Here is a 21,737-nt window from a genome sequence, read left to right on the forward strand (position 1 = left end):
TTAACTGAAGCTTTCTGCTTCCCCTGATACGTGGTCTCAGATAACCAAATTTCAGTCCTAGAAGGGGTCAACTCAAGAATCACAACCACACCTCCAGATTTTCATCCTTATTTCTATGTCAGTTATGAAAACACAGGCCTTGCACCTTGGAACCAAGTTATACGGGCTCCGACTCATCCTCCCAGCCGCCAGGGATCGAAGTGACACAGGGTCTCCAAAGTATACATGGATAGTTCCAAAATTTTCAGAGAGAACCTTCCTGGCTTTCAACAATCCCTAATAACGGAGGAAATGAAACAAAGAAGAGTAAGTTCAGAAAGGAGTTGGTGTATAAACCAGCATTTTCTCTAAATTCAAGTAAAATCAAGTTGGCTATCCTTTACGTACAGTTGTAGACTCTTTCGGCTTAGGAACCCCTAGAAGCTCATACACGTAAAGCGTTTCTTCCAATATCTTATCGTAACTGATGCTAATTGGAACAAGGTAGGTATCAAAAACTTCTCTTTTAAAAAATGGTTCCATCACAATATTCAGAAGACCTGTCAACAGAGAGAAATGGTTTTCTGCATGAAGTGACACGTGGAGCTAACAAGGATACATAAACAGGAAGATACCGAAGTGTTAAATCCTAAGCCCGTAAATATAAACAGTTACAACTTAAAGAAACAGTTACACTTATAAAGAAAAAATATCTTGCAAAAAAAAAAAAAGTGTCAAGCTGTATTTAGCAGCTACAATGACACCACACCTTCTGGGTTTGTATTCTTCTTTCAATCTCTAAAGGACCTACCAAATTTCGGAGTCAATGTCTTGGCAGAGCGACTTCTTGTCCCTTCGAGGAAAAATTCAACAGGAGCATAACCATTCTTTAAAGAGAAAACACAAACAAACAAAACAAAACACAAAACCCATTGCCTACTCTCAAAGTGAGAAATGCTTCTTTTGATTCCTTTCCCCAAGCTGCCCCCGCACCCTGCCCCGGCCTCCTGAGCAAACGCCGCACACAGCGCACCCAGGCGAGAGGGCCGCATGGGGCCAACAGACCGAGGAGGTCATGCGCATTCCTTCACGGGGACAAGAAGCCGAGCGGGCCATTCAGGAGCGAAGAATTTAAGTCCGATCCTACGGCAAGCTCAAGCCCAAGCAAAAAGGAATGCAGCCTGAAAGTACTCGGAAATTCTCTGCCTTTACCCGCAACATGGTTTTCACGTATTCAGAGAACACCGCCCAGTAGAGTTTGTTGCCACCGAAGGTACGCCGCATGAAGAAGGCGCCCGACATCCGCAGCAGCTCCCCGACCATCTTCATTCCCAGGAAGTCTAAACAATAAACAGAGAAGGGGTTCATCTTTATTTGCAGATCTTGAAACTTTCTATAAATACCTAAACTCACATTCTGTGATGAAAGAGTTCACGTATGGAAGCCGCCGCTATGATATCACTAATCGTACTTCCCGAGCTGAAAATCCGTAAGAAGAAACATCAGACAGAATTATGGGAGAGAAGAGACAGTGTGGGCAGGCCCACCGGGGGGCTACCACGTGTGTCCCCCACACCGCCGCGTTTATAACCACGGCCGGCAAGGTGACAAGCTCAGTAACGTGATCATGCCGAGTTCTTTAGCTAGCACTGCTGCTTGACGACAGACCGGCACGTGGCCTCCATGCTGGCCACCTGGCCAGACCAGCTCTCACCTTTCTTTTTGACCCATGAGGTAAAAATATCAGCCTTCTTTTACTAGCACAGATGAAATAAAGCAAGTCTGGGATGCTCTAGTCTGCCATCGGTTTTAAAACCCTCCTTTTTTCCATTTTCCTTAATTTTCAACGCTCACATGTCTGGACAGATGAAAATGCTTTTGAAGTACTTAAGTCCCTGGCAATTTTTACCTCACTCTTTACTGCATTTATTAACCAAGGTGTATGCCTGAATCCCAACTTTCCTGGCTCCCTCCAAAGGGAGAAGATGAACAATGATTTGTGTTAGCAATCCTGCTTCTAGGAATCAGTCCTCCAGAAATAAAAGCACCAATATGAGAATATATTGTAAAACTGCAACCACAAAACTACCAAATTACGGTGGACCTACCCTGCTGAATATTATAATGTCAGACATGAAGTTGGGCCTTCATCTTACACTGTATCCAAATTAACCTGAAATGGATCAAAGGCCTAAATGTAAGATGTAAAACTATAAAATTCTTAGAAGAAAACATAGAGGTAAAACTTCATGATATTAAATGTGGCAATGATTTCTTGGATAGGACACCGAAAGCAGAGAGAACAAAAGAAACTGACAAAGAAATCGGGCTACATCACAATGACAAGCTTCTGTGCATCAAAGGATCCATTGATAGAGTGCAAAGTCAACTTTGGGAGAAATCTGATGGGAGAAGGGAAAAAATATTTGCAGATCATGTATCTGATAAGGGGTTATTATCCAGAATATATAAAGAACTCCTACAACTCAAGAACAGCAACAAAAAACAACCCAATTCAAAAACAGGCAAAAGACTGGAATAGATACTCTTCCAAAAAAGATACAGAAATGGCCAACAAGTCCATGAAAAGATGATCAACAATGTTAGTCACCAGGAAAATGCAAATCAAAATCATACTGAGATACCACGTTCTACCCATTAGGATGGCTATTATTAAAAAACAAAAAAGTAAAACAAGAAAACCCCAGGATGCCTGGGTGACTCAGTTGGTTAGGTGTCTGCCTTCGGCTCAGGTCATGATCCCAGGGTCCTGGGATCGAGTCCTGTGTTGGGCTCCTTGCTCAGTGGGGAGCCTGCTTCGCCCTCTGCCTGCCACTCCCCCTGCTTGTGCTCTCTCTCTCTCTCCCTCTCTGACAAATAAAATCTTAAAAAAAACAAAAACTACAAGAAAATAAATGTTGGATGCAGAGAAACTGGACCCTTGTGTACTGTGCTGATGGGATGTAAAATGGTGCTGCCACTATGGAAGACAATATGGTCTTCAAAAAAATTTTTAAAGGGGCGCCTGGGTGGCTCAGTTGGTTAAACGACTGCCTTCGGCTCAGGTCATGATCCTGGAGTCCCGGGATCAAGTCCCGCATCGGGCTCCCTGCTCGGCAGGGAGTCTGCTTCTCCCTCTGACCCTCCCCCATCTCATGTGCTCTCTCTCTCTCTCTCTGTCATTCTCTCTCTCAAATAAATAAATAAATAAAATCTAAAAAAAATTTTTTTTTTTTAAAAATTAGCATATAATCCAGCAATTCTACTTCTGGATATATACCCGGAAGGCTCAAATATCTGCAGAGACTCAAGCAGATGTTTGTACACCTATGTTCATAGCAGCATTATTCATAATAGCCAAAAGGTGGAAGCAACCCAAGCGTCCATGGACAGAACAATGGATAAACAACATGTGCTCTATACATCTAATCAAATAGGATTCGGCCTTTAGGAAGAAAATTCTGAAACATGGTGCAACATGAATGGACCCTGAGGACATGATGCTGAGTGAAAGAAACCAGTCATGAAAGGACAAATCCTGTAGGATTCCACGCATATGAGGTATCTAGAGGAGCCAAATTCCTAGAGACAGAAAGTAGAATGGTGGTGGCCACCAGCCGGCGGGAGACCAGAATGAGGAGTTAGTTAAGTGTTGAATGGGGACAGAATTTCAGGTCTGCCGAGATGAAAAGTGGGTGGAGTTCTGTGGGTGGAAGGTGGTGAGGGATGCACAACAATGTGAATGTACTTAATACCACTGAACTATGGCCTTAGAGATGGTTACGGTGGTAAATTTTATGTTTTGTGTCTTTTACCATAATTAAAAAAGATGTAAAAAAAAAATTTACTGACCTTAGAGATAACCACTGATAAATTATCAGATAAAAAAAGCAGAGGCCAGTCATACATATGGTGGTATCTCATTTTTCAAACCTAAACCAAAACCCCTATGTGCACACATCCTTGTTTCCATCTGTAGTGAGGCACAGCACAGAGAGACTTAATCCCGACTACCGAACACCGGGGTCGGGTGGCACAAGGGAGAGGGAGTCTGCATCCTCATCTTCAAGTACCTCAGTCACTGTTAAAATCATTTCAGTGACTATTTTCATTTTTATAATTAAAACAAAAGAAAAATACGTACCCATTCCTGCAGCTATGACTGGTACCGGTAAATCATAGTTGTATAAAAGAAAAGACAACATCAGAAAGTCAATGTAACTTCGATGACTGGGCAGCAGGACAACTGGGTGCTCCTGGATGGCTCGTTGTAGCTTTAAAAGAAATGTTACAGTTTGAATACTTTCTGTTTTCCTATTATTAAAATCACATGTCACATCAGAAAATGGAAGAATGGGTATATGTACAGAGGGAATACTAAGGATAATAATGTCTTCCTGCCTCCCCTACTACACACAGAAAACTTATCTCAGAGTTTTAGTTAAATAACCTCACATAATGCAAGAACATTAAAAATGTAAATTTTATAGATCATAATAATAATAGGGATGATCACCAACATATTAGTTGGGCACCATATTAAGCATTTTACATACTAAGCATTTTACATGCATTGTTTAATACGACATATTTGTAAATAAGGCCTAAGCATTAGCTTCCTCATTTGTGACATGGGTCATGCATCTGATCAACGGCCAAGCTGCAGATGGAACTGAAGTGAGTCTGAATTAAAAAGTCAGCTGTTATCCAATGCGCTAGATGGGCTGTGTGCAGTAAGAGAACAAAGTGTCTCTCAGGTAGATTGATACAAACAAATTGGACAAATGAGAGGTATGGTATTTCTCTATTTATACACTGGACTTGCCACCAGGAAGAATGGGTGCCCTTAGTTAGAAGGAATTTGAGCTTCCAGATATATTCCGTAGGCTATCAGCCTCAAAAATACTCACCCGGATCAATGTGTTATCTGTTTTTTAAAAATATAAATATAATTCACCAAGGCAAGGTAATGTGTGATCAGTTAAGAAGACATGGCCAGTCAACGTTCTCTGGATGGCTGTATCAAACTTTTTTTTTTTTTTTTAAGATTTATTTATTTCTTTGAGAGAGTGAGAGAGCGCACGAGCACGTATGGGGGCATGGGCAGAGGGAGAGAATCTCAAGCAGACTCCCTAATGAGCGCGGAGCCTGACGCAGGGCTTAATCTCATGACCCATGAGTTCATGACCCCAGTCGAAACCAAGAGTCGGATGCTCAACTGACTGAGCCACCCAGGCGCCCCCCAAACATTCTTTGAGAGAGAGCCAGAGAGTAACTCAGCAAACTAGAGAATTGTCATTGGAGGAAAACAGAAGAAATACATGAAAGTAAAGTAAATGACTGAATAAAACATTAAAAAACATGTAGAAGGCCAATGGAGGTAAGAGCTTCTTAGTAAGAGGAAAAACAATATTAAAAATCCAAAATGAATAAAAATAGGAAAAGCTCTTCCTTCCAGAAGAAAGCAGACTATAACACGCCTGTTAAATCACTCCTGAGTGATGGAATTAGAAAAATCACCATTTGACAATCATTTGAGTAATAACTGGTTCAGGCAAAAATCATCAGTCAATGTGAAAACTTGTGGAGGAGACTATGCTGGCAACCAGGACCCTGAAACATCCTTAGAGTATCTCTCCACACGATACTTATTCTTTACCAAGGGAAACAGGGTGACTTTACAGGGGAGAAAGCCGGCTGATACCAGATGATGAAAGTGAACACCACCAGTAAGGGGACAGACAGCCACCATGAGCTCCTTGCTCTGTTGCACTGAGAAGAATACAATGTTGCCTCCTGCCCAAGCCCTACAACTGTGAGTCTAATCCTGAGAAAACATCACTCAAATCCAAATCAAGACATGCTATAAAATGACTGGTCTGTTGTTTTTTTTTTCAAAATTAGTATGAAACACAAAGACTAAGGAATTGTTCCAAATTAAAAGAGTCTAAAGAGATATGGAAGCTGAATGTAACACATGATGTAGGATTTCTTTTGCTACACAAGATATAATTGGGGTGATCGATGAGATACGAATGAGGTATTACTGTGTATTAGTGTTGTATCAATGTCAATTTGCTTATTTTGATAATTGCACCATAAGGTAATGTCCTTGTTTATGGGAAAAACACAGCAGAGTATTGAGGAGAGGATAAAGGAAATGTTGTAAGGGGACCCAGGTGGATCATATACAGAAATTCTTGGTATTACTTCTGTAGCTTTGCGGACATCTGGCATGAGGTTTGTCTGTAAGTCTTACCTGACTAAGTGAATTAGTCTGAAGTCTGTAGGTCTGAAAGTAAAAAACATCACCCTCCAGAGAAGCAAAGCAGCCTGGACGCCTGCTGACGAGGGCCTGCTCATTTAGTGCAGAGTGAGAGGTCTTGGAGTTGATTAAATCGTGAGGGGCAGAAGAGGTTTTTAAACAAGCAATACTCACTTTCTGAATACCTTCTTCATTTACACACACTTTGGAGAAAATTTGTTTAAATATTTTGCTCAGGGCAAAGGCAAAAAACCGGATGGCTCCCAGACGCAGTTTGTGGCTCATTTCATCCAAAATCTCACAAACTTCCTCTTGGAGGACATCGACGGATTGAAGGGATTCCTTGGAAAGCTAGAAAGAAAGGGGAAACAGGGGTACGACTCTGAAGAAAAGCCAGAACTCTTATTCACTCAAACTGCTATGACTAGTTCCTAATGGACCAATATTATATAGCTCAAAAATGCTACATTTCCTTTCTCATTTAAATTGACATAATTTATTTTCCAACATAAATAGATAAATGACCCTACTTAGACAACTTCAATGACTGGAAATTCAAAGAGAAAGAGAATAGGCTCTCTAGGATGGCATCTCACCTTTCCATTTGATTTGTTAATAAGCTTACAGCCAAATTCTCTAAAATAAGTTGTTGCCCAGGAACTAGTGTGCTAGCATAGATATTTGGCAGTTTCTTTCAGCAGATTGCTGCAGCACTTCATCTGCTTCCTCCATGCTACTACAAGGTAATATACAAAGTAAAAATACAAGATTATGTTGAAGTAACCATTCAGACTATATCAGAGATACAGGTTACTGGGACAAAACTCTCCAAAGTATCAAAGTTTAACTAGTGCAGTCAATGACCTCACACCGGAACTCTCTTTATTCCGAAGGCGTACCACATCTCTTTGTAAAGAGAACAAAATGTCAGCTGTGTGCTAGGCCTGGGATGGGGATGAGTAAGTCAGTGTCTGTCCTCAGGGAATTCTAATTTGACCCCTTAAGCAAGCACGTTGAAAAAGAATGGTGTCTATGTGATAAATAATATTTATCCTCCGCAGAGGAGAATGTTTTGCTTTAGGATGAGGCCCAGAAGATGAGAGGGTAGGATGCTGGAGTCCCAACTTCCTAAATTACATGCAGCAGAGAAACAGCTTCTCTTTTTTAAAAATAATTGAGGTGAGGGTGCCTGGGTGGCTCAGATGGTTAAGCGTCTGCCTTCGGCTCAGGTCATGATCCCAGGGTCCTGGGATGGAGTCCCGCATCGGGCTCTCTGCTCCTTGGGAGCCTGCTTCTCCCTCTGCCTCTCTCTCTCTGTCTCTCATGAATAAATAAATAAAAATCTTAAAAAAAAAAAACAAAACATTTTAATAAAAAAAAAATAATTGAGGTGAAATTAACATAGCATAAAATTAGCCATTTCAAACTAAACAATTCAGTGGCACTTGGTACCTTCACAAATGGATAATCCTCCTCTCCCTAGCTCCATATTTTATCTTTTGCAGGGAAATAGAGGAATTAGTGGATTGGTGGTAAGGATGGGTTTCAGAACACAAGCCTAGGAAAAGGGAGTACACTTGGAAAACCATCAAAATAGTTCCGGCCGGAACAGAAAAGGTCCCCAGAAAGGCAATAACAGGTGCTGAAGGGAAGGGGACGGGGAGTGAGTGCTCAGTTGTTTCGGGCAACAGAATGGATGGTGGGACCATCCTGGAATTGGGGATAGAAAGCAGGGGTAGAAGGCAGTGTGGTGCAGGGGTTGAGAAGGCAAGTATACTGATTTTGAGGTGTTTGAAGACATATAAAGTAGAGGACCTGCAGGGAGTAGGACAGCTGGAGATAAGAGTCTGAACCCCGATAACCTAGCCAAGGCAAGAGGTCCTGTTTGGGCATCACCAGACTACAGATGAAAATGGAAATGACAGGAGTGGATAAAATGGACCAGGGAGACTGCAAGGATGAAGATAAGAAGGCTGAGGGTTCAACCTTAAGAAACACCAGCGGCGGAGGGAAGAACTCGTAAAGAGATTAACATGGAAGACGATAAGAGAACCCTACTGTGTGATGCCATAAATGTCAAGGTAAGAGAGGTCCTGCAGGAGAGAGTGTCCAACAAAAACTGACACAGTCAAGACACAGTGAAGACTAAAAGGACCCCTTGGGTTGGGTCACTTGGAGATCCACAGTAACCTTTACTGGATCAAGTGCAGCCACGTGCTGAAAGTAGGAGGTGCACGGGGAAGGACCCACTACACCCTTGAGGAGCTGGGATGAGAAGGGAAAGAGAAATGGAGCATTAAAAAGAACGAATCCATGACTGAGAGGGCCCCCGCCAGGAAGTGCTGATGCCCAGCTGGGCCCGTGCAGAAGGCTGAAGAGGACAGACAAGCCCCCTGGGAATCTGAAGGAATTGGGCAGATGAAGAACACAGGTGAGCAGGCTGGTCTGTTCAGAAGGAAAGCACAGAAGCAGAGAATGACCTATCTCTTAGTTTGTGCAATCGGACTTCTTGGCAGCCTGAGGTGACAGCAGAGCTAGAAGAGACAGGAGCTACCGAGGAGGGCAGCGTAGGAAGAGCAAGCGAGAAGCCCAAGACGGCATCCGGATTTCTGGTCTGAGCAGCGGGCATATGGAGGGGCCGTTCTTGGAGATATGCAGAACTGGGTGTGGGGGTGTGTGCATGGTACAGTCCTGGGGGTGGGGGGGCCAAAGAGCTTGATTCAGACATCCTGAATGTAAGATGCTTTTGGGTTTTCCAAGTAGGTATTCCAGTAGACAAAAATATATGTATGAAACTCAAAAGACATCTGGGCTGAAGCAATAGATACCAATTTACTACATATTGTTATTTATAACATTATTTAATAATATAATATAATATAATAGGGAGACATCAGCATAAGGAATCTGGTGATAAATAAAACTGCCCATGAGTAGGTAGAATAAGAAGGGATTAGAACAAAATCCTGAGGAACAGCAGCATTTAAAGAGACAGGCAAAGGAAAAGAAGCCCATAAAGACAACTGAGGAATGATCAAAAAGATTTGGTGGTGGTGGTGGAGGGGGGCACCTGGCTGGTTCAGTTGAAGCATGCGACTCTTGATCTCGGGATTGTGGGTTCGAGCCCCACACTGGGTGTAGAGATTACTTAAAAATAAAATCTTAAAAAAAAAAAAAATTTGGTGGGTAAGGGGGAAAAAATATGGTATCACAGAAAAAAAGGAGGGAGAGTGTGCCAAAGGCTACGAAGGATGTCAACAAGGTTGATTTTAGCCATCACGAAGGAATCATTCAGTCTTGGAAAGAGCAATTACAGCAGGTTAGAAACCAGATCCCAGTGAGCTGTGTATACACGGAGGGTGAGAAAGTACAGCCCCAAGTATGGCAAACACAGCGGCCTTCTTCCAGGAGTAGAGTACAATTAGGAAAGGAAGTGCTGAGTCATAAGGAGAGAAGGAATATGCCCAAACAAGGTTGATTTCAGCTGGAAGAGGACTGAACGAGTTCAGTGATGATGGTAAAGAGCTAATGAAGAGGAAGAATTTGAAGACATTTGAGGGGACAGACAATAAAGCAAAGTCCCTGAGGAGGATGGAGCAGGTGAAGTTCAGAGCAAAGGAGTAGGGGAGGGATTGCACTCCAACAGGAGAAAGAGCTCCCTGTCCCTTTTTAACAGGAGGGAAGAAGAGAATGAGGGTATCAGATGCAGGCAAATTAGTAGCTGGATCATAGGAAGTTGGGAGTTGTCACATAATGGTTTACATTGTCTTTGTGAAGTAGGAAGAAATGTCACCTGTTGAGGGTAAGGGACGAAGGTTGGAGGCTCAGAAAGAATAGGGCTGACACTGATACTTCCATTTTGGAGACCGGGAGAGAGTTCCCCAGGGAAATAAGGAATTCTTGGGTAACACAGAGGGCCCAGCTGTGTTGCATAATCCTGAGTTTAGAACAATTCCAATTTACTTACATTAAGGTGATTTTTTTTTTTCTCAGCAGCACAGCCAAGTTTGAGAAACACTGGTTTATATCAGTCATACTTAACCTGGCTGTGTATTAGAATTACTTGGGAAGCTTTTAAAAAAGAAAAAGAAGAAGAAAGAGATGCCTGGGTCCTATTCCAGACCAATTACATCGGAATCTCTGTGGACAGGACAAAAGCATTTCTTTTTCATTCATTCATTCGAGAAATATTTATTGAATGTGTACTATGTGTTAGGCACTAGGAATACAGCAAAAAAAAGAGATAAAAATATAGAATACAGGAAAAAAAAAGAGAGTCATAAGGGAGATAAAAATTTTTGCCTTCATGGAGTTTACATAGTAGCGGAAAATAAGAGTTAACTTTCTGTAAAGTTCTGCAGGTGATTCTAACAAAGAGCCAGTATTGAGAAACACTGTCTTTAGCTTCTAATTGATGAGGAAACTTTACTTCACTTATGAAATAGGCCCACTCAGAGAGGACTAATAGTTTCCCCAAGACAAATCATGACAGACGATTAAACCAAAAGGATGAGCATAGGTCTTATGTTCATTCAAATCAGAAGAAAATAGACAGGGGCGCCCGGGTGGCTCAGTCGGTGAAGCGTCTGCCCTAGGATCAGGTCATGATCCCAGGCTCCTGGGATGGAGCCCCGCATCGGGCTCCCTGCTCAGCGAGGAGCCTGCTTCTCCCTCTCCCTCTGCCCCTGCTCGTGTGTGCTCTCTCTCTTGCTCACTCTCTATCTCAAATAAATAAATCTTAAAAAAAAGTCAACGAAGCACGGTCTCTACAGATAAATCTCAAAGCCTGGGAGCACCTGGACAATGTGACAGGGAGGGCCGGCCATAAGGAAGCTGTAATCGTGCCCACTGAATACCTCTACCTGATGTCTTCAAATGACATGTCCAAAACAGACCTTAGCTTTTCTCTCAGGCCCATTCCCTCTCCTAAGTTCCCCATCTCAGTGAATGCTTCTGTCATCCTGTCTCTCTTTTCCTTCCTGTCATTCACCCAACTGATCATAAATAAGGTCTACTCCACCTCTGAAATTTTTCTTTCTTTTTTGAGAGGGAGTGAGAGAGGAGGAGGGAGGGGCAGAGGGAGAATCTTAAGCTCAGCACGGAGCTCCATGCTCAGCACGGAGCCTGACTCAGGGCTCAATCTCACGATCCTGAGATCATGACCTGAGCCGAAATCTAGACTTGGACACAACCGACTGAGCCACCCAGACACCCCTACCTCTTAAATTTCTTAAATCTGTCCATCTCTGTTTCTACAGTCTAGGCAACTGTGATCCCACAAAAGGATTACTGGAAGAGCATCATTACCAGAATTCCTGTCTCCATTTGTGGCAGAATGGTATTTCTAAAATATTAACTGATCAGGCCACACTCCAACCTAAAACCTTTCAATGGCTTTACACTGTATGTAGGCTAAAATCTAATTCCTCTGGATGGTTTATAAGATTTATTTATTATTTATTTTTAGAGAGAGAGAGCAAGCACGAGTAGGGGGAAGGCAGAGGGAGAGAGAGAGCGGGGAAGAGAGAATCTCCAGCAGACTCCCCACTGAGTGGGGAGCCCAACTTGGGGCTTGATCTCAAAACCCTGAGATCATGACCCAAGCTGAAGTCAGATGCTTAACTGACTGAGCCACCCAGGTGCCCCCTCTGACTGGGTTTATAACACCCTTTGTGATGTGGCCCCTGTCTCTAAATTCTTACCATTTTACCCCTCCTTTGCTCTCTTCGGTCTGGTCATACCGAACTGCTTCTAGTACTGTGACTACGCATGTTCTCTAGTTGTTAAAATATACTGGTGGTTCCCACACTTTGCTATACTTTGGAACCAACTGGGCTGCTGCTGCTTCTTTTTTTTCTTTTTGAGAGAGAGAGAGAATGTGAGCGGGGGTGGGGTAGAGGGAGAAAGAATCTCAAGCGGGTGCCACACCCAGCACGGAGCCCAACAACGGGCTCGATCTCACGACGCTGAGATCCTGACCTGAGCCAAAACCAAGAGTTGGATGCTTAACCAAATGAGCCACCCAGGCGCCGCCCCTCGTCTGGGCTTCCTTAAAAACTACTCCTAGGATGCCTGGCTCCTTCCCTGACGTTCTGATTTAATTCATATGGGGGTGAGATCTATGCACAGGGATTCTTGAAAGTTTCTCCAGCAATTTTAATGTGCAGTGAGATTTAACCATGGGGAAAAAGTTATTTGCTCTGCTAGGAATACTTCTTCACCCACTTCACCTGGAAAACCCCTAACCATCTTTTAGGCATCATTAAAAAAAAAAAAAAAAGTCACCTTTCTAATTCCCTACCCAAAATTATTTGCCCTATAATTAGTGCCCCTGTACATTGGGCTCCCACTAGCATGTCTTGTATCTTATTTCATTGTAATTGACTGTACAACTGTCATTGTTCCCTGTCAGACTACAGTTGACCCTTGAACAATGTGGGGGCTGGGTGCCGACCCCTAGGTGGTTAAAAATCCACGTGTGACTTTTGGCTCCCCAAAACTTGACTAATAGCCTACCGCTGACTGATAGCCTTACGGATAACATAAACAGTTGATTTACAGGTATTTTTGATGTTACATGCATTATAGACTGTATTCTCACAATAAAATAAGCTAGAGAAAGCCTTTTTAAGAAAACTATAAGGAGGGGATTAACATAAGAATAAAAAATAAATAAATTTTTAAAAAATGAAAAAAAAAAGAAAACTATAAGGAAAACATATTTACAGTACTGTACTGTATTTACTGAAAAAATATCTATGTATAAGTGGACCTGTGTTGTTTCTTTTTGACAATGAACAAATCTGGTTTTGGTTGAAGAGGGAATCACTTACCTGTTTAATGACATAATGAACTTCTTCAGAATTGAGAACACTAGATTTAATATCACTTGGCTTGCAAGGAGTAATTCCCTTATAGACAAGAGGTGTGTAGCATTTCATTGCAAATTTCAAGTCACTGACATGCTTCCTCTCCTCTAAAATATCTTCAAATTCATCCCATTTTTTGAGCTCCTTCTGTGGGTAAGGCAAACGAAAGAAAGTAATGAACATACTGTAAAGTACATTAGGACAGATGAGAGACTACACTGGTTAAGGTTTCATCTTTGCCAACATTTTTATGCTAGGACATATGAACAAGAGCACAGTGAACTGATAATAGGTCTTCCTATACTAAGAAAAGGAAATGTAATGATAGTTGGCATCAAAAAATGGAGATTGAAGTATAATATTTTATTATTTCTGCTTGCTATCTTTGTAAAGCCAGTACCCCTCTGGGAAAGTTAACAAAGATAGCAAAGATTGAGACATTAAGCTCTAGAATCATCTGATCAACTTTACAATCAATTGTATCTGACCAATTTTATCAAGCACATTGATAAATTTGTTTTGTCTGCCTCTTCTACGTAGCTTTAAAAGTTAAAGCATACAATAGAAATTCAAAATTATGTCAAATCAAATAAAAATACATGGGTGCAAATAAAAGGAAAATTCAGTTAAGAAAAAAGTGCTCCCATAGAAGCTATTGGTGAGCAGTCTGTCTTGCTCTGACTACTTTCTTACCCCCTTTTGACTCCCTGCAGTTCAGCTTCCATCCAACCAGTCCCTGAAACCGCTGTTTATCAGGCTACCAATGACTACTGAATTGTTAATTCTTAAAATTTTGTTTTTCTGATTATAAAAGTAATAATAGTAAAAATGATAATTACAGCTAACATGTACAGTTGTTTCCCAAAGGTCAGGCACTATTCCAAGGCACGCTTCCTTAATATGGGAATGATCCTCCACAATGGGAAAACCAAGGCATGGAGAACCAAAATAACTCACTCAGCGTTCCACTCTGCAAAGGACAGAGGCATGATTCAAACGCGAGCCTTATGGCTTCACAGAACTTGCTCCTAACCTCTATCCTACACTACTCACCATGTTAACTATGGAAAGTTTGGAAACATGGAAACATACAAGTAAACATAAATTGCCCACAATTTTATACTCCAGGAATAACTACTCTTTACCACCTCCTAGTTTCCTTATTTTTTTTTTTCATTCACAGCTACACAAATACATGGCTTTTATTCAAAATGTGGACCATACCAAATACAGTTTATCTTGCCTTTTCAAGTATGTTACAAGCATTTTCCTGTATTAAATATTGTTTTAAAACATTTTGGTGGAGGCCACTTCCTCAAATACTTTTTTCCCCTGGTGACTGAAGGGCTGCGGTTTGGCCTTTACCCTCCTGGAGAAGTGCTGCTGAGATGGCAGGGGTGCCTGGTAATGCATGGCGCCCTTCCATCTACGGGCTGTGATGAGAAGCCAAGAGCCACATCCCTTCTCCCTGGCTACCACGGGTTCTGCCAACACAAGGCTGTCTTCTACCCGCGGTTGGCAGACCCTAGGCACTTCCATCTTTCTTGAATAGACCTGTGTGGGCAGTGGTCAACTTACTGGGGAAAAAAATGCTTAGAGAGTCTGGGGCACTTAAATAGCAATTAGGTCACTTTTACTTCTTTACTGTATCTTAAACGGGTATAGGGTTTTATCAAAAGGATTCTAATAAAATGTTCTAAAGCCAAAAAAAAATATTTTTTTTTCTAATTACCAAAGTGCTGTATGTTCATTATAAAAATCTGGAAAATACAGTAAAGCACACAGAAGAAAATTAAAATCATCTGTTGTCCAATGACTCGGGGCGGGGGGGGGGGGTCCATTTTAGGGAACGCTTTTTTTTCTGGGCAGGTAGACACATTCCCTCCCCTGACACACATACATTTTGATTTGCCACCTGATTTTTCCACTTCATGTTATAAACGCTTCCCTTTCATTTAAGTTTCTTCCACTGTATTATTTTTAATAATGGACATATGAATTATTTTTCATGCACTGCTATTATAAGAAAATGCAACACACATTATGATTTCTTTCGAACTTAATCACTAAACCCTGGTCTCTTTCGAGTCTTCATCTTCCTAGACCTCCCTCCAGCCTGACACCATTCTCAAGGGCTCCCTCCTTTCCCCACCTCCAACCATCCTGAAATTTTCCTACTTTGGTTTTTGATTCATGACTCTTGTCACAGCAGATGATCCATCTCATTGCTCTAAACCCGCGATTTTCAACCTGAGGGGAAAACTTCCTCCCAAAACTAAAATATGCCTTCTTTCCTCCCACTTCCCTTAATGTTAACATCTCCAACCCTCTTATCTTCATACACTGTGCTGAGTCCTCATACCTACTCAAGGTTAGAGTAGCTTTAGATACTAATTATACACACTGTTGAATCTCCTGCTCTGTTCTCTTTGCCCATGTGAGCTCCTGATGGACACATTTATCTGCAAACACTTCACCTATGGCCTTTCCCAAACTGAACTCATTTCTCCTCTGCACAATCCTACAACCTGATTATTTCCCAGAAATCTCAACAACTGCCATGCCACATATATCCCTTTGCCTTATCCTAGACCCCTCCTCCCTCACCCTTACCCACGATCCATCTAATCCTGTCCAGGTGGCCTTTAAGGATGTAGCAGGACTACTCCTCAGTCACAGGTCCAGCCTGTGCACTTTATCACTATAGCCCCCTCACTGGTGTCCTTGCCCCTTTGAATCAACCCTCCATGCTGCCATGTGCTCTTTTCAAAACACAATTCTGACCAAATTGTTCCCTGCCTAAAATACTTCCATGATTCCCACCTCCTTCAGAATTAAGACCTAAGCCACTTGTGGTATCATACAAGGAACTCTATGACCTGGCCTGTCCTTCCCTCTCCAGACTCACTGGCCACCATGCTCAAGGTCTACTCAATAGCAAGTGATTTGCATTTCCCCCAATACAATTCACTGTGGACATGCTCCTGGGCCTTAGCACATGCTCATCTCTGGGCCCCGAAGGTCTTTTTGTTCCTCTCTCATTCCTGCTCAGGCATTACTGCAGTGAAAACCCTCCTTGAGCTACCCACAGGGATTTACTCTTTCTCATTAGAATGTCTTTAACAACTACCTACATCTATTAGGGTATGTAGCCATAACCCTGCAATCGTTCGCATGTCTATCTCCCTAAGATGCAATTATCTTGAAGGTGGGAAACACATGTCCTCTTTGTATTTCCCAACACATGTCCTCTTTGTATTTCCCAACACATGTCCTCTTTGTATTTCCCAACATCCAAACATTGTGTTTGGAATATAGCATAATTGAATGACTAAATGTTGAAGTAATGGAAAAAGATACAGAATGTTAAACGGAGAACATGACTAGGCATAATGAGAATATAAACAGAAGAGTATTATGAGTCTCAACATAAAAAGGGCAGCATGTAAAACATGTGAAGTATGCAAACATGAACATTTTTATGCCCACATATATAGAGAATATATGTGGGGAAAAATCTAACTGCTAGAATTCTGGTGTAAAACTGCAGTCCTTGTAACATACTATACCCCTACTTCTAAGTTTCAAGAACCTTCTCAAATTCCACATTTCTCATTAGTAAAACAATAGACAGTTTATATATAGACTCAGACTTGGTACAATGTAACAAACTATCATAAATTATATAATTTTAGGGATAAAAGTTGACTCAGAGACTTTCCACTTAGTTGTCCTGGGGGTGGAAAGAGAAAAGGATCAGAATCAGCTGGGAAGAGAAATACTATATATACCAATATACGGGCATTTATAAACAGGTTACATTTATATATGAATATATAAAATACTTACAAATAAGTATACATACATGTATACACAGAGAGAGAGAGAGAGAGAGAGAGAGAGATGGAGAAAGAGGGAGAGACCCTTCCGCACTGTTCACCTGGAAATACTTAGCCATCAACCACAGCTCCTGTTTACCTCTGTGTACCATTTCCCAACTCTCCCCTCAACCGAGACTGAATTGATCATCTTCTCCTTTGAGACTTGACTGAGCCTTTCCCAACAGCATCTAAAATACTTCATTAACCTGGATTGTTATCTCCCCTACAAGATTATAAACTTCTTATCTGTGGAGGTAAATGGGGAGATTGGTATCTCCCCTACAAGATTATAAACTTCTTGTCTGTGTCTTATATGTTTTTGTATTCCCTAGTAAGAATTCAATCATTGTAGAATGAAAAAATAAATTACAGCCACTTCCTGAACTCTGCTGCTGATGGCTCCCCAATATTCACAGGCTAAAGCTCAAACTGCTCCCAATCTGGTCCTAACCTGACGTCTAATCCAGTAGTTTTTAACCCAGGCTGCACATGAGAATAACCTGGGCACTTTAAAAATATGCCCAGGTCCCCCTAGAGATTTTTTTTTTTTTTTAAAGTAGGCTCTACACCCTGAGACCAAGACCTGAGATAAAGAGTCAGACGCTTAACAGACTGAGCCATCCAGATGCCCCTAGAGATTCTTGATTAATTTGGTCTGTGAATGGTACCTGGGCATCAGAATGATTTTTAAAAGTACTCCCAGTGATTCCTACATGCAGCTAGGGTTGAGTGTTAACTACTCATTCGTTGGCCTTCCCTAAACCATGATGGAGAAGTATTTACCATCATAAAATATATTTACATGGCCACTTATCTAGGAGCACAATACAAAGAGGAGCCCAAAAAAGAAGGTTTAGGTTATATCCCCCCTTTGTTTCTCTCTCTTACTTTTTATAGCAGCCCCTCCTTATTTGTAGCTAAATAGGCTTCTCCTTGTACCTCCCTTTTGACTGCTCTGGAGGATTCATTCATTCAACAGATAGTTATGGAGAGCCCACAATGTACCAGGCGCTGTTCCACAGGCTGCGAATAAAGCATGAACAAGGCAGACAAAGAATGTGTACTGAAAGAGCCTACACTCCCTTAAGGAAAGACAGACAACAAATAAACAAGTGTACTTAGGCATACTAGCAGTAGCATGCTGATGAGTGTTTATGTGAAAGCCCTAATTTATAGCATTCGCCAACTTCTGTGGCATTTACACTCCCACCGTGGCAGCAGATTTCAAGCTCCCGACATGACCTCACTGAACACAGAGCTGGGGAGAGATGTGTAGTAGCCATGATTACATAGGATTTCCATCTTACAGTATCATAGACAGAAATAACCTCAAAAGCATAGATAATAGTAAAATCTAGTAAAATAATTAGGAAGTGCTGAGTTTTGAGTGTTACTTTTGTTAACAAAATTTATTTAAATGTAAATTTATAAAACTTAATCTTTAATTTTTAATAATGTCTGTGTTCCAACAATGGGCTCACAAACGTCATGGAAAATTAACAATCAGCTTTGACAGTCAGTACAAGACTACTGTAAGCATAACACTGGAAAGGGAATATAAAGGAAATAGAGTAACGAGGAGTGACTGGAGAGCTACTTTAGATTGAATGGTTGGGTAAGGCCTCTCTGAGAGGGGATATTTGAGCAGCGACCTCAAAAAAAACAGGGGGGGGGGGCGGGCTGGAGGGGAAAACAGCATGCCACTGAGAGGGAATGGTGAACACTCTTGAGAGACCATGCTTACTGTCTGAGAAAGAGAAGGCCGGTGTGGTTGAAGCCCAGAGCGCAAGATTAGTAAATTCAGGGAGGTAGCAATTATGTAGTCTTGTAAGATGTTGTAAGGAGTCCAGATTTTTCATTCAGACTTTAACAGGAAGCCATAGCTTGGGTTCTGGGTATACCAGTAATTCTCCAACCCCAGTCTTCTTTTCATTCTGTGGTCTCACTGAAAGACTGCAGGCAGACCTATGGCCTCACATACAATTTACTTGCTGATATCTGACGAATCCATATATTTAGGCCAGACCTTCCTCTTTTTGCTCTGGTACCATATTTCTAACTCTATCTGGATGTCTCTCCCACACCTTGTGATGTTATCAGGTCCATAACATAGTAATCCATAAGTTCAAAATCATTAATTTTACCACTGGCATCTCACACTGAACACATCCCAAACTGAAATTATTATATTACCCTGACTAAACCTGTTCCTCTCCCCAGATTTCCTATCAGCAAAAGGCATGAACATCCGCCCACGTGCCAAATCACAGACACCTCCATTTCTTTAGCCACGGCATTTCCACTGTCCTAAATATTACACAGGCTCACTGACATTGCCTCAGACTTTCATCACTTCTCTGAATTACTACGATGGTGTTCTCTCCACGCTCTGGCATCAGATTCCTTCTCCAATCAGATTCTCCTTCTACAGTCTCTACTCAAGTAAAGGTTATCCACACAAATAACCATTCCAGAAACCTAGTCTTCTTAGACTTTCAAAAATACAAATCTGATCATCCTGAAATGTTCCCTTAGAAAGTTACGATTTTATCCTTAAGGGTGTGTAAACCTGATACATAAAACCCCCTTAGGAAGTACCTTCTGCCTACATCCCTAGTTTTGTTTCTCACGTCTCCTTTATTCCCCCCTTACTACTTGGTTCTCCCAAACATGCAAAGGAGTGGCTTTCTTACATGGATGCCTAGGCCAGTCTTCCTCTCCTCTCTCATCTTCGAGTCACAACTCAAAAACTCAGCTCAGGTGTCACCTTCTCTTAAAAGCCTTTTCTGAAGGTCAGGTGCTCCTTATTCCTCCCACAACATACTGTGCATGATTCAGTCATTGGCCTTATCTCAACTGTAATTGTTCATTGCCATGACTTTCTTTCAAGTCCACAGACACAAGGGGTGGAGCTTTCACTTTCACATCTTGGAAATTGAGACTGAGTAGGATGCTGTAGGTACGAGTGCTACAATGTTTGCTGCAATCAAGAGTATCTTAAATATCTCTGAGCACCACTCTCACATTAGATGGAGTATTGCACAATGTGCAGTGTGGCTGAAATAAGGACAGCCTGAAATAGGAAGAAAAAGTTCAGGTCATCATGAAAAGTAGACTATGCACACAAGAGTAGTGAGGGTTCTGTCCAGCTTCAGAAGCAGAAAAAGCTCACATACAATTGCTTTAATTTTTCATGTGAACAAGTTGGCAAAAGTGTTATCATGAAAGAACCAGTGGTAAACGGGGACGTAAAAAAACCAACTCTTCCCTTTAACACACAGGTGCAAAGCTGTAGTCAACTCACAAACCGGTTTAGGGCTGAAAAAGCTACCTATGGCGAGTCAGACGTACTAAGCAACCTGCTTCCCCACATGTCGGCTCTGGAATAGCAGAATCAGAAAATGAGGTCAAAGACAGTTCTACCACAGAGTTGTGGGGTGAGAAGGTCAATGAGGAGAGAGGTTAAAGTAATAACCCTCACAGAAGTGGACAGTTGACAGCAATTATAAGCCCAGAGCTCTCCCCATCAAGGAAACAAGCTGACACACCAGTATTCTTTGGAACATAGAGAAACTTCTGTTTCCTCGATATATAGCCCTATATATATATCGCTTCTCTTTTGAAACTGAGTTTTTTGTTTATCTTGTTTTGTCTTTTCCCTGTAACGACCTTCCGACACACATTAACATTAAAGTCAGAAACTGGCGCTAGCCTGCAGGACACAGTAACATGCTCTTAAAATGCATCCTTTTATTTCCTTGTAAAGTAGATAAAAATTAATTTAGTGGTTAAAAAAATATATATCCGTTGCCCCAGAATTGTGCAATCCTGAGAACTACAAAGGGTTCACCTCATAATTTCTTCACATAAATTGCGAGTGACCAACACTGTGGTGGCAAAAAAGATCAGTTAAAATCAGGAGAGGGAGGAGGGGCCTGGGGGTTGGAAGGCAAGTTGGGAGAGGCTGGGTGGCATTAGTTGTCTTCCAAAATGACTTCTGCGAAAAAAAGTAAGCATGGAAGACAAAACGCAATAAAAATTTCCCGAAGTTCCAAATCTTCCTAGATTAAAAACTTTACGTCTTACAAACTATGCCCACATACAAGCCAAGTACTTTTCTTCCAGGAACATCACGGCAGCAAAAGGGCAGGGTGGGGAGCCGCACGCGGGATGTATCTCAGGCCGGGTCAGACCCGCGGGTTTCTCCGGTTTAGTAAAAATTTCAGGTAGCCCTGGCTGGAGACCGAGATCCAATTCTCACGCCTCATTCCTGTATCAGGGGCTTTCTGAAGGCCCCGTGCCTGGTGGAGGGAACGAGAAGGAACGAGTGGGAAGGAACCAAAGGAACCATCAGCCATAGAAACTTCTAAAAGCACACACACATTTACACACGCAGCGATACACCGTTGCCTTGGAAACCAAGTCAACCACCTACCCCCTCCTCGGCGGCCCCGGGACCCACTCTCTTGGGCCAGGGGTCGTGGCCGGTGGGAGGCCGGGACCGAGCGGGTGGGGTCCTCTCTCGCGGCCCCGCCCCGGGCCTCGTTCCCCCGGGCGCCTACCGAGTAGAGGAGCACGACAGCGCCGGGACTGGCGGAGCCGACGGAGAAGGAGTTAGATGAACTGGAAGAATCCATGGTGCGGCTGCCGTCCCGGGCGGGGCCTGAAATTCTTTGCTAAGCGGTGGTGATGCTGCTGCTGGAGGCGGTTCTTCCGCGCTGGGCGGCCCGACCTCGCCTAGGG

At 42.3% G+C, this 21,737-nt stretch overlaps 1 protein-coding gene across 4 annotated transcripts in view; it reads right to left on the reverse strand.

Moving 5' to 3' along the window:
- GNPAT (glyceronephosphate O-acyltransferase) overlaps window positions 1-21,697 on the reverse strand; it is a 33,450-nt gene extending 11,753 nt beyond the window's left edge. For 2 of the 4 annotated variants that reach the window (XM_064594637.1, XM_045877833.3), the window contains exons 1-8: window positions 21,557-21,697; window positions 13,078-13,260; window positions 6,419-6,595; window positions 4,124-4,253; window positions 1,192-1,319; window positions 791-866; window positions 388-539; window positions 146-276 (exon numbers count right to left, since the gene is read on the reverse strand). In XM_064594637.1, the coding sequence (XP_064450707.1) occupies window positions 146-276; window positions 388-539; window positions 791-866; window positions 1,192-1,319; window positions 4,124-4,253; window positions 6,419-6,595; window positions 13,078-13,260; window positions 21,557-21,631 (1,052 nt within the window). In that variant the 5' untranslated portion in view covers window positions 21,632-21,697. Of the gene's footprint in view, window positions 1-145; window positions 277-387; window positions 540-790; window positions 867-1,191; window positions 1,320-4,123; window positions 4,254-6,418; window positions 6,596-13,077; window positions 13,261-13,952; window positions 13,977-21,429; window positions 21,448-21,556 lie in introns of those variants that run through there. The other 2 variants (XM_064594636.1, XM_045877834.3) reach the window with 2 other exon arrangements.
- Between the last annotated feature and the right edge of the window lie 40 nt (window positions 21,698-21,737).

Source organism: Mirounga angustirostris, unplaced genomic scaffold (assembly GCF_029215605.1).
Source record: "Mirounga angustirostris isolate CCGP_5_RB_7025 unplaced genomic scaffold, mMirAng1.0.hap1 SCAF_6, whole genome shotgun sequence".
NCBI classification, from domain to species: Eukaryota; Metazoa; Chordata; class Mammalia; order Carnivora; family Phocidae; genus Mirounga; species Mirounga angustirostris.